Source organism: Acanthaster planci, linkage group LG07 (genome assembly GCF_054643075.1).
Source record: "Acanthaster planci isolate LZ-2023a linkage group LG07, COTS_SCS, whole genome shotgun sequence".
NCBI lineage: Eukaryota > Metazoa > Echinodermata > Asteroidea > Valvatida > Acanthasteridae > Acanthaster > Acanthaster planci.
In genome coordinates this window covers 1,745,250-1,762,057 of record NC_141783.1, presented here as the reverse complement: position 1 = coordinate 1,762,057, position 16,808 = coordinate 1,745,250, and the positions used below count along the sequence as shown (strand labels likewise).

Below are 16,808 nucleotides of genomic sequence, written 5' to 3'. Positions count from 1 at the left end.
TTCCATAGTCTACTTGATAGCCAAGACCAGACAGGTGCTCTCCAAAGGGAGATTAACTGCATGTGCACTTTCCACACTGTAATGCTGCCAACCTAGAAATGTATGTAGCTGGTAAGAAGCCATTAATCTTGTGCACTAAATCAACTACCTGCATTACCATCCCGTCCACATTCAGACAATTCTTAAGGGAATGATAGAGAATAATCATTAACAAAGGCTTTTCTTTGACATACACACATGCATTTAATCAATGGAACTTAAAGTAAAAAATCAGACTGTTGGATGATTGTTCAATGTTTAGGTATTTGATCTTCTGCGCAAGTCCTTCCCCCCAGTGTGTTTTGATTTGTTTTTTATTTAAGATTTATCGTAACAGCTACATTAGCGTGACATTCAATATAACTACAACAAAGATATACATATTTTTGTTCAGGTTATCTGCTCAAGGAATGGCAAAATAAGCCTGTTTCATGTTTGTCACTTTGTGGACAGACACTGTGATGTACATTATTCCTTAATTAGCACTCCTTAAATTCCGGTTTAAGATAACTTAAAGAAATAAAAAGCCATAGACTTTGACACATTTCTCAAATGTTATACCTGGAGCACCCATGTTTTAACAGATGAATTGCTTTTCTCTATAAGAGTGGAATTTTAGATTACCTGAAAAACATGAGCTGACACAGTTATGTGCCTGTCCCACCAGAACCCCTAATATGTTAAGCTGGACATTTTCATCAAGATCCTGATTATTCTAATGAACAATGCACAACCAAATCCTAATAAACTGTGTAAACTATATTTCTACAATTATACGAATATCAGTAAAATTGTTAAAGTTCATTTCTTGACTCTCAACACTGTTAAAGAAAGAGATGATTTTGGTTATGTGCAAATGTATCCGTTAGTGTGGACAGACCCATCTATACAATTAGTGCATGCGAGGACAGAGACTATGCAGAACACAGAAAGCTTTTTATGTTGAAGTTGAGGGAAGTAGTGACTTTTTCAACTGCAAACAATCCTCAAGATACACATTGCACAAGTACATGAAAAGTCAGACTAATCTTCTTCCAATGTAAACATATAAAGGAAGCACTAACCTCAGTGATGAATTTGTCAAATCTTCCTTCACTCATTGGACACAATGAGCGTGGAATATGCAATCAGCCAGAACCACCTGCGCCCAAGTTAGTAATAAAATAATTTCTTTAAACTTCAATTTCCATCTAGGAATATAAGGCAATCAGACATAATGTAATCAGCCCAGCAGGCTGGCCATGGAACCACAACCAGAAAACTGCTGCCAAATTAGTTGCCATTGGGAAATTGGACAATATTTTCTCAGGTGCCGGCCATGTACTAGATTAGTTAGTGAAACATAATCCATGATCCCAGAAAGACTGACAATGGGACAGACACGTACGGCCAGGACAAAAAGCAACATAAACTGTGGTAAATAGTCCCTTGGTACTGCAAGATGAAACATCCAATTCATGGAGGCAATGTAAAATTGATTGGTGGCACGGATGTACACCATTAGCGCTTTGAAACCCACAGCTGTGAGTGCTTTCATTGCTGGTTTGGCTTCATTTTTAAACTTTAAATGGCCCAAGACCACTGCTAGCCATCATGAAAGGCTTAATAGTAAAAAATGATGGGATTCTTGATGAAGGACGCTGCCCTGCTCTTCACACCTCAGAAGAAGACAGATGAGGTGAAACTTCAAACAAAGCACGATGCCACCAGCTGCAATCCAGGTGGTAAAACTCACATGCCAGCGTTAACACTTTTTCCTTCCCAGCCAATGGTCGGGGCAGATGTCTTGAGGATGCAACAAACTCGCCCTGTCATGCCAAAAGTATCACTTTGCACAAAGCACTCATAAATAACGATCTTTTCATAGCCAAATGACATTTCTTTGAAAAGTGGGGGGGGGGGAAGGTCAACACGTTTTCACTCTTGACAAGAATACTGTACTAGGTGATGGCCTGTAGGCAAGAGTTGCCACGGTTCCACCTCTCCCTTTCAAAACAGTGAAACCCAGGAAGTAGTCAGTCTGCTGCACTGAAGTATCAAAATACCACACGAAGAGGGAAATCCAATCAAATAATGTGCCTCCAAAGCGTAACTTCCCCTTGAAGGATTCCTACCTCAAGAGTTTTTGTTACTGGAAACCTGAGAAACGCAATCATTGCAAGTGACATTGGCCTCCTTTGCCCTCCAAGCTGTGTGGACTTTTTTCTTTTTGTATAAAAAAAACACAAACCAGCACTACTTGCTGTATTACCCTTCATTGTTTTAAAGAGGATAATGAAGCCGAGAGGATGGCAAATTGAAGTACTCCGATGGGTTAAAAAATGGGATTACACTTCAGTGATTGAAAGAGAAATAGATCTTTACAACAACAAAAAAGAAAAAGATACATGTTTGCAATGTAAAACCCTGTGGAAAAACTTCCCTGATTGGTGGAAGGCATTTTTGGTCCGAAGTCGCAGTCCATTTACTCAGACAACCGTAACACCATGTGATTTATTAAAACAACCATGGACCTTCGGCTAAATTCCACATGATGCAGATGTGTGCGTGTCTCAGGATGGTTGATGATGACATCTTCCCCTCTGCTCCGGGGCATCTAGGTCCCTGGCAAGTTGATACACAGTGTCACAGTTTCTGTCAGGGCACATGTAGCTGAACCTGTGTCTTTTTCATCCACTTGCCACAAGTACCAAATATCCAGAATACAAGTACTTTGTAATCTCCCTCCATGAGCACAGACATTTTTAGTACTAAGTGTATAAATATAAGTGCTACCATTTATCATGAAACTTTTTGTTTTCATAAGCCCAAATGTTTAGTCATGCCGTTACTGGATGTGAAACAATCTTAGATGACCAAAATTTAATGAGCATTAAAGAAAGGTGGCAAAAATGTTTCTGCCTGAACCTATTTTGAAACTGGCACGTAATCTAAAGCACCATTAATTCTTTGGCTTAATCAGTCAACTGAAAGAAATGTTTGAAATCGACCAATTCAAGTACTTCGCAATAATTAATGACTGCCAGATAAGGCCTTATAAGCCTGCACTCCAATGCAGTTTTAAGAATAAGTTTCAACTCAACATCCCCCCCATTGTTACCAGGGACACATGCGTACATGTAAATGCATTATTACTTTAGCCCAGGAAAGATTTAACTTGTAAAGAAGCTCTGCTGGAGAAATAATGAGAAAAATGCAGGTAATACATGTACTTATTTTAGAGCTCCATCAAGGCTTTCAAAATAAAGCATCCCTCTTAAAATTCTTTAGTTGTACATATATATCATATATGAAAGGACCATACTCTGCATACACTTCCCCGATCTCGGGCCATTTCCCACACCATTCCTGAACCTGCAATTGACAGCGAGGGGACAAAAAGGCTCGTGATGGCTAGGAATTATTCAACAGACATACGAAAAGGTTCACAGAATGGAGCCAACTATGGAGTCTCTCTGGAGTTGAATCCCACTGAGGAATTGAAATTGTACATATCTAACTGATCAGGAAGCCAGACATGGATGCGAAGTGCTGGGCTGTTTTCCTTTTTGCTACTGATGAGGCAGAGTGGGCTTCTCAAGTTAACACCTCGAGGACTCACTGTACCTGAAATTGATACTGATCACACTACACTACAGACACACTTATACTTCAAACTACCTCACTAGTGGAATGCTCACTACTTTCTCAAAGTATTTCAACATTGAGAGTCACTACACCTCTCTGAATTGTAAAACTACAAAGTGCTGCAAACTATTTGCAGAAAATATTTGCCCACCTTATGGGATCGTGCACATCGATTGCTGGTGATGACACCTTTACTGCTGATACCAAACCCATGTGGACTCTTTGGCAAAGAGAGGCTAGAAGGGTGTAAAGTAGCTTGCTCGAGAACACAATAGATTGCCCCACAGTTTATTACTCTCTGATCATGAAAAACAAACCCTCACCAATAAGCTACCCTATTGGTACAGGTTAAAATTGTGGCTTCAGGTTCACTGGAAAAGAGCTGTCATACTATGTAAAGCATCCAAGCGGAAAATGAACCATTTCCAATTAGTAGTTCAATTACATCCACAGATGAGTATACAGAGAGCTTGCGGGTCAAGTGTATAATTTACAGTGTTTATGCTAATTGACACTAACACATCACAGATGTTGACCTATATTTGAATGCATTCATAAGTATTTGCATTGCATTGATTTTAAAGCTTGTGAATCACTTCCATAAATTACACCTGCCTTAGGTGCTATGCACCCCCTGTGGTGTTAAAACACCATTTCACACATCACAGAAGTCACTTATTTTGTTTTACCTTTGTCTTGCATTATTTCTGATATTTTTTCACCTGATGATCTCAAATTTAACAAAACAATGAGTTGCTACACAGAAAGTATTACAATGTATGCAGACTCCATGCATCACCACGTGGGTAAATGTGTTGGTCACAAGTGTCTTGTTTGAAAGTGACATCTTTACGTCTTAACAACTCTAAAGTAACTGTTTCTTTGATATCTAAATTTGTCTTCAAACTCGACAGATATATTAATTTTAGGAACTCACATATATACACATTTGTAAAACAAACATTCAAATGAACGTCAACCACTGGGTGAAAGAAGCTGAGGTACCAATGAACTGTCTGGTCAGTGGTCTCTGTATTATGGTTTGGACTGTGAGGTGAGGACTAGTCTATGATATTATGCTGTGATATAACTGATGTGTGATATCCAATGATGAGAGTAACATGCAGTTTTATTGCCAAGTCATGTGATCATTCTGAGTCAATAAAAATACAATATTCAAGACAGGTGTGTAATGAAAGTAAATAGAATGCTGCAGCCGAATTAGTGAACTTTACAAAAAGGAGAAAGTGTCACTGTTGGAAGCAGGTCAATCAGCAGGACAAATATGTACAAAATATACCGGCATGGCCAGAGGAAGGCCCCATGCATGATTCCTAGGGCTTCATTTACCAGCAATTCTTTGGTACAATTTTGACCACACGTACACTGTACCCTGTCTTCCAGTGTTCCAATTGACCTACGATAGGGAATATGTGTCTCTGTGAAGTTTATCAGCCCTATCTCCTGCCTCTTTTTCGCCCCTGGGTAACACGCACACATATGTGTGAGGGTATAAAAGCCAGTGACGTTAAAGGTGGCAAAAATATGGTGTAGGTAAGTTTCTGGCCTTGGGAAAAAGTGTTTGGTTACAAGATTGGATTTCGGCTCCTACACTGTCAGTGGAAAAACACCATTGTCCCATTTAGGTATCATTTTACGCTAAACTCAAAATTAATATACTTTATAATTCACCCAAACTCAAGACATACAAAAAATAGGAGAGGAAATATACTCGGGGTATACATACATGAACAAAATGGATGACGTTTACCCAGCACAAGTTGTGACGTGCATTTTGTTTTACGCACGAAAAAAAAAAGGGAGGACCTGTCATATTTATAAATAGTACAATGAATATTAAAATCTGTACGCTATCACACTGTGTAAAAGCAAGCATTTAAAAAAAACAACACATCTTCGTAGGTTATAATCTTGTTGTCATTCATATGCAAACAGGGCTGGCCAACATTTGGCAATAAACAGAATTCCTTGCTTCCAGTAAATTTCAAATGCTGCAACTGCATTGCAATACTGCAATACTTTATCCACATTGCATCTGTCCACATGCATGTTAACGCACAAATACGGGACATGTACCTTGCATGCATTTAAACTGTAAACATACATAAACCACAGCATAGATTATTAAATCAATTATTTACCTGATATCTAAAGTCACAGAAGGTCAAGTAGATCAGTGTCCTACTTTTTAAAATCCCCTACCTGTGCATTATGAGACACAAGCAATGTTCACATTGCAATGTACATTACTATAATAGTTTTTATTACCAAAATGGAAAAACCATGTTTTGCTTGGCTACAGTTATCTGGTATGAAAGCAGATGGCATGAGTGTAAAACAAGCCGCTCCATGCTGGGACAAGGAGGGATATTTCAAGTCTGATTTATGGGAAACAAGGCGAGCATCTATACACTTTGGTGAGAAACTGTATACTCCTGATGCTAAATTACGGCTGAATAAACAGGGGATTGAAATATGCACTGTTTACATCATCACAATGCAACATACAGGCTCTCTGTGACAAGTAAGAGACATCAATTTTCAGTGAGACTTAAATTTTTCCTTGTAGGTAATTCTCAAACAAACATGCATGCACAGACAGCAAACACATCATACCTTTTAAGAATGTGGTGCTGGGGCTTTTCAAGCTATTTTTTGTATACAATGCAGCCAACAATCGTAAAAAGTATTGAAAATAAATTAAACATAAGCTACACACAGGGACTGATGCAGTTGATGTGTTTGTATCATTACTAGAACAAATATATTTGTATAAATGTAAAGATGCTACATGTATAACATTTATTGGCATCATACCAACATAATTATTTAAACCTGTTTGAATTTGTGTACAAATATTATAAAATTCCTCAGACTGGTGTAAACATGTCGCACACTTGCTTGAAACTGAGGCAACATTACTCATAACTTGATCTGGTAGGTATACCTGGCGTGAACTTGGTGTAAAAAGTGTGTAACTAAACTTGCCTGCACAAATTGAAACATGCTTGAACTGGAGTACATACATAATGATTTAGCATGATAAAAATTTGCTTGAGCTGATGCACTTGGTGTAACCATTGTGTGAATTAGTTTGAATGGGTGCAAACTGGAGCAAAGATAATGTACATGTAGACTTCTTTCCAGAAGTAGAATTTGATGACAAATAAAAAAGTACACACAGAGGCACTATGAGGTTAACTGACACACATAAATTTAGCCCCTTTGGCTGGTCTTGCAGGGTTTTGATGGAGTTCCCACAGTACAGGACAGTTAGAGTGTGTCATCAGTTTAAATGTGCCACTGCTGGATGTCTTATTCAACTAAATGGGCATCTGTGTTGCACCTCCCAGCAATGAATAACAGGTCTTCCTGGACAATCTTTAGACACATGTAGGTCAAATATATGATTTCCCCGTACATCCAAACGACCAATGCTTGATGTACATGTACATATAGGACATTTAAGGGGGTAAATTATATTAAGACTGAGCAAGCACGGTGATAGATCACAATTAATACAATGCGGTCAGTGATAATGTGCATTAACCACTATTGACTCAATATCTAGAGCATTTCCAATCAGGGTGGTTTCCTCACTAAGAAAAGATGAACCCGATTTAATCAATTACCACATTTTCCCTTCCATTAAAGCAAGAGTACAGCATGTGGCTTCAATGCTGAAGACAATCCCAAACATCACATGGTACCCCAAAGCCACTGCAGGTGCATTTGAAGAGTTTATTTCCAAAATTCTATACGTAACATTTGGAATCTTTCAGAATCCCACCCTCGCTCAGTTGTCTGCAGTCAGTTTCTACAGATTTAAGACAGCTAAGCACAACTTTACTGAGTCAAAATTGCGAAAAAGAAGCTAAAAGACACATTGTACACTGCTAAAGCTCTTCATCTTTCATTCTTTTGGAAAAATTACCTGTTTTTTCAAATGGACACATCTCATTTTGGAAATAAACCCTTCATTTACAGGTTTGATATTAGGAATGCGTATAACCTCACCCATGTAGACTGAAATAATTTAAATATATATATAAAGGATTCGTTTATTCAATTATAGTATTGGTATCAAAATTCAACAGCACGCATTCACTGACAGAGCAACTACAAAGAATATAATACAAGTACAACGTGAATACACAGCTGGGATGCAATGCACATATACACAACCAAAAACAGTTAACAGAGTATGCATGTAGCATCTACAAACCATGATGTCAAACATACACAACAGGAGAAGATGTGAACGTGTACCTGTTTCTGATTTCAGAAGATCTATTTAAAAGTATGAGTTGTTAGACAAAGAAATATTCTATCCCAACTTTGATTACTGGGCACATGGTAACAACTTGATTGTCCAATAATTTAGGCCGGCCATACGAAATATTCCACAAGAAATCCTGTTTGGCTTATTTCCCAGCAGAAACGATTTACCAAATGTACAAGTAAAGACACTGAAGTGGACAACATGCATTGATGACAGTAATGAGTAAAACCTTCCTTTGAGAGGACATTTTGTAACTCAACTGGGGCCATTCATAGAGCTGCATAAGCACAGAATTTGCTTAAGTATGAAAAAGCCTTGCTTAATAAACAAACGTTATTAGCTTAAACTCTACGGATTGTCATGCTAACCAAAAGACAGGTAAATACCATTCCAAGACGATATACATCACAAGAGGTTTTGGCTGGTAACCTGGTTTGTCAAGCAAGGTTTCTTCACGCTTAAACAATTTTTTTACTTATTTGTTTACTTAAGCTGCGTTATGAAATGGGCCCCTTATGAAGTCTCTGGACAGACTGCATGTAATGTATGCCATGCTGGGCTTAAGGCAGCAAAACATGACAAGGCTATGTTGAATTCGACTCATGAATGTTGCGCTGGCAAGCTGGTGGCCATAAAACTCACATCAGCACCATTAAGTGCGGCTTCCGATATTAAAAAATTCCGCTCAGGCCCCACATCATCTCAAATTCAACATTACCTGTGACGTCTATAAATTTTGCATTTCCAATTCCTTAAATACACTTGGTATGAAATGCATACAAAGAAAAACTATGTGTCTGTATTTTACTCATACAAGGTTTGATGTTTAAATAAGTGTGGAAACAGGAAAGAGGAAACATTGGTGGAGTTTTTTTCAGTTGTACTTTATGAGGGGGGGAAAATTGGCTTGCACCCATGAAAAATAAAGCTAGGTCAATTCAAATAACTGAACATCTGAATCCTTCACCGTCCAATGGATTGAATATTTGATGCCCTGAATTCCTAAAAAAGCACACAAAAAAGGAAAAATAATCTTAAACATGATTTTACCATGTGTCAAAAAGAAAAAACTTGAAGGTAAAATACTTCTGCTTCATATTTGCTGAGCATATGTCCCTTAAAGAGTACTTGTAACACTGTGAAATTAGCTTTCTGAATGCAATTTTGTGACCAAGTAATTGAATTTTCCTCTTTATTGTTATATTACTTTTCATCTTCCAATATTCACTTTCAAATTAAATATTCAAATACTTGGTACTGGATTGAAAATCTGAATACTCAAACAAATCGCACAACCCTATTTGATAAAAGTGCTGCACATGTGCATGCGTATGTTGTCTTCACCCACTTGACAATTTGACAGGCACCCGCAGTCCCGAGAACAAAATTACAAATGGGGAAATATCTTGGTACTGGATCTGATGGAAAGTCCTCTCAGGTACTGGTGGATTGTATTGGGGGCATTGTATCTTCCGACAGTTGACAATTGATGGGGGATTCGGTGACAGCAGAGGTACATGGCTAGACATGTCACTGGTACTGACTAATCTGGCCCAAAGGGAATGCTGCATTATTAGAAACCTGGCTGTGTGCACCAGGAGAAACGTTTGGAAATTAATTAATAAGTACATTGCGCGGCGCGGCAACTGTTGAACCAAAAATACTGTGCTGTAGTGACTGTCAAAGACACAGCTACACTGCAGTATACTTGTCTGATACCCGGAGAAACGGGCTCTAATTAAGAGCAAACATCTCTGCCCTTAAGGCAACAAACGACTGCAAAAGTTGGGAACCATTGAGCATGCTATTTTCTACCTGGAGAGTAAAGACACAGTAATGTCAAAGGTTTTTTTTATACAAGTCTGCCTGCTGGTTGGATAACGAGAATGGTCCTGTGTATGTGTCTTTACAAAGTTGAACTCATCTTTGAAAAAAGGCACTTGTGTAAAGGCTGCCTCCTATTCAAACAATGCAATAAATGTGGAAGCGAACGTGATGTCCAGAAACACAACCAGCAAAATTTGCTAGAGCTGAGTGAGATTTGCTCAACCTCTGAATTTTTGCTGCAGGACTACGGAGTTTGAATGCGACATCATGTCTGAGGATAACTGTGAGGAATCTGGCACACATGTACCACGCAAAATAAAAAGGTTTCTGCTTCTGTACCAATTCTAAAGCCCACACCAAACTCACACATGCCACTGGTTAGGCATACTTGTTCAGCCACGCTGTCAATTTCTACTTTGGCAATGTGAAACGATGCGAACCATCCTCCAGGTCGTTAAAAACGCGTCAACACATACATGTAAAGTAATATTTCCACGATCACAACCCTGGTGTTCATTATGTTGCCTTCATAAAAATTGAGAGAGATGATAGAGTTCCTGTTCGTGGCAACAGTCATCAGATGGTAACCTTGTATGCTCACAGGACGGCAAAATGATTGCATCCAAAGAATGACAGTGCCCTGGAATTAATCCTCATGATTAAGCCTTGAAACATAATACAGGCACCTCGCTTTTTTCTCCCCTGCCATATCGTTTCTGAATGATGCAACAATGACTACGTAAGGCCAGCCCCTTCTAGTATTGGATAAAAATCAAAGGTTTCTTGTTCGGAAATTGTTTCAGGCTGTAACAAACCTGTTCCATGTAGTTGTCTCTTTAGGCTGCAAATTTCAGGAACAAGTTTTCAATGGTATGATGTTGAAAAATTATTTTGCAACTAAATGAATTTTTTCTTCAAAATCATCCTTAACTTGTAAGGTGCATTAGTCAACAGTTTGTTAGGGAGACTTATCAAGGTTCAAAACAAGGTTCTGTTGAAGGACACAGCATTCGTGAAACTGTGGAACCTTTCAAAGGGAAATTTCTGAAGTTCTTGAATCTTTTCAAAGAATATACTGGTATGCTTCCCCACAGGGTATACTACAAGAGGGTAATGGAGCAGGTAGAGTTTGAAGACAACTGAACCCATTTCATAATAGTTTAAAACATCTAAAGACATCTTGCAGTGTCAAATGAGAGGACAAAACAGAAACAACACTAAAGTTACTGTCCATGAATAGTACTTGCTGAAAAAAGAGATAATCTGATGTATGAGTTTGCGAATAACACTATCCTTTGACAATTATGCCTTATTTGAATGGCAAAACTGACAAATTAAAAACAAAAATCATTTAACAGAGGACACTCAACCTCCAGACGTTATTTCCTACAAAAAACCTGTATCCATGTTGTACAAAATTTACACAGAGAAAACTCTGCAGAGTGAAGGGGGATGCTCTTGAGTCAGGAAAAAAAAGCACCAGAGTATTTGAAGTCAGAGTGAGGTGAAAAGCCAGAGGGGGAAAAAAAAAACACTGAAAAGTTGCAAGAAGTAGACAGGGCAGTGTCTTACCTCGATCTATCAAGACTTGTGCTACTTGGTCCCACCCTTGCTTGTCTCCCCTGATGTCTAAGGAGCCATCCGACAGGTCTCTCAGGATCGTCTTGGCAGTCTCCCGGCCATCATTCAAGGACGACAAGATGACACCTGTGGGACCCCTCTTGACCCAGCCACTGCAGTACAAGCCTGAGTGTGAAAGATGAACTTGTAAGTAGCCTGAGTGGTATAAACATTCACGCACTGGCTTTTGCTAACACGATGTCGTTAACAAAGTCAAACAAGTGAATAGGCTGGCCTACTCAACAGGAGCTGTCAAGGGCGCTACTCAGGGGAGCCAACTGACAGTGCTCCAATGGCATGTGCAGTGATCCAGCACTGAGTGCACTCAACACAAGGTTTAACGCTCGCCCACACTTTGCACCATTTGCAAATCTTACTTCCACATGAACACACGCGAAGTGAAAATGGCTCAGAAGTTTCCTCTCCGCTGTATTTCTTTTGTGCCCGACACAACTGGACTTTGTCATCGTCAACTCTGCCAATGTCTGTTAAGAAGGTTCATTGACTCACTGTTTCTTTTTCTGAAAGTGCACAAAACTCACACTATACACACAAATGTGATTTGAGTGTTGGCAGTAAACAATTTGAAAGGAGTCAAAAATGTTATTAATTGATATCATCTTACAGCATGCATTTCTCAGAAAAATTTCTCATTTGAAAGTGTACCTGCACAGGTGTTCTTTGCAGCAAATTCCAATTACAAAGAGACTCTGGAATGCATTAATCTGCAGCAATGCAATGTCAACCTGATCCCAGGAAATGTATACTATGCTATGACTTTGATAGCTCTGGTCTTTGCAGTGTGATGTGATTTTTGTGTGATTTTCCCATGTGCCTTCTGACCTAACAACACCCCAAATGAAAATCCAACCTGGATTTGTCACGTACATGTTTGAATTAACCTACATTGACAGGGTTGGAAACCTGATTCACTGTGACTTCTACGAAGCTCTAGCCTGAGGGGCGGTAAAGGGTTTCACTGCACCCTCCTCCCTGGAACTGATTGCCAGTGGTATTTTTTACCTACTGGCCTTGAAACTTAAAACTACGGGAAAATGATCAGTATTGTAGAATTTTTAATATCAAGATAAAACCGCATATAAACTGCTTGGAATTCACGACACCATTCTTGTTTAATCAAACATCTTAGGTTTTTTGTTCTATTTAAAAACAGTACTCCAAAATATTCAAGGCAGTAAGTTTCAAGTTCAACAATAGAAATTTTTGGTTGCAACAACCTTGAAAAAGTCAAGAGGTGCCAAGTTTGGAGACCCATATATATGAACAGTTTTGCTTGGATCTGTTCCCCCATGCTTGGTTTCTGTGGCAACTGAGGAAAGCTCCTGAAAGACATGTATTTATGAACATAATATGTCAAGTTTGTTAAGATCCATTGAGGTTTGGTCGAGGCAGTTGAGTGGTCCCTCCCCCTTCAAGCCCGATGTTAAGAAATTAAGAAATCCAAATACATACACTTACATGGGATTTCAAAAAGTTACCTCCTGAGAGAGCGTGCGCCTAAATACTTTCTGTTACCATTCTTTTTTTTCCTGTTGAAGGCATTAAAAGATACCGATCCTAATTGGTTGCAGGGGTGCACTAACCCTTCCCCATTTGGAACGAGAGTCCAATTAAAAATAATTGGGCAATTAGTGGGTTCAGTTAATAAAAAGTTAGAAACGATCAGGAGCATACCAAAAAAATACCGTCTATGAAGCACTAGTTCAGAAGCTAATTAACTGCACGGCAAATTAGTCCTCTCGCTTTGTGGTGGGACGGTCTGATTATGCATACACACGGGCTTTAGAAGCACTGTAAACAGGCCGATTACTTTCGTCAGATACAGGTGTAAAGGCTCCTGATGGATTTGTCACTGGAAATTGCAATCTAGATTGGGCGATCCGTGGGGATATCAAGAAATCACTCTGCTCGGCAAGTCGGTCTTAGGCTCACTAAGCGCCGCAAATTTTTACGGGCACTGGAAACAGATGTGGAGAAAAGATTTTGGCATCTTGAGTCTCTGTCAAGTTTAGGAACACGGCGTCTTGTTCAGAGGGAATGGACAGAAACGAAAATGAAAATATCAATAAAAGATGGTCTCGCACACTTGTACAGCCTTGAGTCATGAGTTATTAAACTCATTAAAATGCATTGGAAAAACAAAATCATTCAATCAATTTATGGGTAGCATTACGAATTCATAGGGTGAGAAATATTTTTTTCTTTCTTTTTAATAAATTTTTCATCATTCACCACTGATTTATTGTACTTAATTTAACCCTAGGGGCTGGGGGTGTGGCTTCAATAAACCAGAAATAATACTACTAATAATAATTGCCCTTACCGTTACCTTAGAATGACATTCCCATGGGATTGTGCACAAACTTTTTCAACTATGATGACCCCATACTCAATATTCCAATACATGTACATGTATCCTATCTTAATGAAACTCGGTATATTCACGTGCTGGACCATGATCTAGTATTGATCTGTCTGATTTGCGACTGAGAAATGTTGCCTCAATCCAGGACTTGAAACCTTCAGGAGATGTTGAAATGTCTCTGTAATGACCAATAACGTCCTATGAGTGAAAGAATTATTAGTGTCACTTGAAGAGTACTTTTAGTAGGATACAAGCACTACCGACTGAGGTGCTCTCGTACTGTTCTTGTACTGTTCGAACAATTGAAATCAGTTTGGTAAATCACACTGTCAATGCTTCAAGAAGCATCACACTGAACTGCACTGCAGTTGATGATACTGAATAAAGTCCAAGACACGGTGTGAGCATATTCTGCTTTATCTGAGTTTTAAACACAGCCTGAAGCCTTAAAAGTGAAGAATGCTGATTAACAAAACAACTTCGCTAAGCACATTTTATGCTTCAGTCAACTCTCCTTTGCTGTGACTTCCAATGTCAGCCTTCCTGTTTCAAGTCCCTCTTATACATGTACAGTTTACTAAGAACGTCGATGTGACATTTGATGGAAATGTTTGCCTCTGGACGATGTACATCTACGATAATGAGGTTCTTCCCTTCATCACTCATGCACGTGTAATGTTGTCAAGCATGGTACATTTCCTAGCTTTACAGAAGCTCTCATGTGGAAACAATCTGATCAGATGTCACCGTCTGAGGTACTTACAGTACACACACTGTCTTGTGGAATTTGAATTGGCTGGCCTTTGTTTTTGCAAGCAGACGGCCGTGGGCTCGAATCCAACCTGACAAAGCTTGAAAGTGCCTCTCAAGCTCTTCACTAAACAAGTGCTGACAACTTTGCTTCTGAACGAGGTAATTTAGTAATCACAGATCCCATCAGAAGTAAACTCCTTCTCTGAAAGTAAACTTTCTTTCAACATTTATAATACAAGTTATTCCTTATGTATGTTTGACCACTTAGACGACAATATGCAGTTTAATCTTAATACGTATTATAAGATTTTGAGGCGGTCACGCACGGTACTTTAAACTTATATTATTTATATTACAAATTTTATGGATTCATATTATCTACTGAATTGTTTTATATTAAAGTTGACAATTTCCAAGAAATCCCTGATGAACCAATAAAATTTGGATACCTTGTAAACATGCATTAAACAGATTTTTTGAAAACACAATTTATTTATAAGGGCAACTACGGTCTGAATAATTTGTATCTCCTAATGAGGGCAGATTAGCAAAAACATATCCCATGTTCATCTACGATAGAAAATTATACAATTTAAATGTAGACATAAGGCACACACATGAAATTGGTTTTAAGAGAAATATGGAAGGGCTGTGTAGCACCGTGATCAGAATAACGACAAGAATATAATATCAAATCAGTGCTCTGAAATATGTGATTGCTGAGCTTTCGGTAACTTAGTACCTTCTTCAGGACAAGAATCTGCTTGCCCTGAGGAAGGTACTCAGTTACCGAAAGCTCGGCAAACACATATTTCAGAGCACTGATTTGATATTATATTCTTGTGGTTAAATTGGTTTTAAGGCTGTTTAAGCACAAGGAATTTCTGAATAGTCTGTATCTCCTGAAAGCAAATCAGCAAACCCAAATTTCAGTTTGTAGAGAAAGGTATTTTAACACGCACCGCAAATGTTAACCTATTAGGGCAAGGTGCATAGAGCTGATATTCACAATGACCTGCCCCTCCTGATGGTAGACCAGCTTGGCACAAACATGCGACTGGAGTGAAGTTTATTTAACACACACCAACCTACAAATCGGGCATTGCAAACGTGCACATGTCTATCTGTTCTGTAGCTAATATAATAAAATATTCACATCTGACCTTTTGCAAACTATTCCAAGATGCACATGTATAGAAGCATTCAGCAACAAGCCCAGAGAAATGGGACAAGAGTTTGTTCATCAAATTTGCAAGCTTATTTCAAAATCCATTAGCTATTTATGTACTGTAACTGGATATGCATTTATGAATTTCGCTTAATTTGAAGAGAAGCTTGGAGTCGTGCTTGAAAGCTTAGCGATCAAAAAACCTCATAAATTTTACATTCCTTGCCCTGTGCCAATAGTAAGTTGGCTTCTTGAAACCATGGCAAGGACTTGACAGTAAACTACATTATAGGTGCAGTCAAGTAGTGAGATACGAAATACCGGTAATCCTAAAAATATGGTGGTGCCTTAGGCTTCATTGAATGAGAGCTTTAACTGAGGAAAATGAGTGGGTCCACTTATTAGCTTGCCAAAGACAAGTTAAAACTCTACTTACGAATTGGCTCTAATAAGCCATTATTGAGTTAAATTTGAATAAAATCTGGTACACTGAGTTATCTGATTGCACAGAAACTAACAACTTTAATTCCCCAGACTAAAGACACTGTTGCTTTACCGCGTGATTTGGGGCAAGCTTTTGCATAGCGGCTGCCATCTCTGGAATGGACTGGTTCCTTTGTGCCCTTCTTATCCATTGAGAACAGTGCATTGTTGTAAGGCATCTCTTATGTACATTAACTTAGCAAAAGCTTGCCTCAAATCACGAGGTACAGCAACAGTGTTTTCAGTCTGGAGAATGTAAATTGTTATGTTCACATGAATTTAAAGAACTCAGTGTACCAGATTTTATTCAAATTTAACTTGCACAAGGCTTATTGGGATGTTTGCAAATGCTTTCATATCTGTACATACCTTTCACCTAATAAAATAGATCTACATGTAACTTGAATATACTCCGACCGTGCTGCATTGTTTTTCGAGTTTCATTTCTACAGTACCACGTTTACTTCAGTAAATAATTCATTTGGCAAAGAACTCCATCACAGCTCCAGTTCTCGTGCACACCAACTATAAATGCATGAACATCTTGCCGAGTACTTAGTGATAAGATTTTTAACATGAACAGTTCACTAGGTGTCCTGTAC

General features: G+C 38.6%; 1 protein-coding gene across 1 annotated transcript in view; it reads right to left on the bottom strand.

The window, feature by feature from the left end:
• Positions 1-16,808, bottom strand: part of LOC110979675 (NADPH:adrenodoxin oxidoreductase, mitochondrial-like) — a 74,287-nt gene that overhangs the window by 10,177 nt on the left and 47,302 nt on the right. The window contains exon 10 of the mRNA XM_022235687.2: positions 11,369-11,542. Coding sequence (XP_022091379.2) covers positions 11,369-11,542 — 174 coding nt within the window. The remainder of the gene's footprint in view (positions 1-11,368; positions 11,543-16,808) is intronic.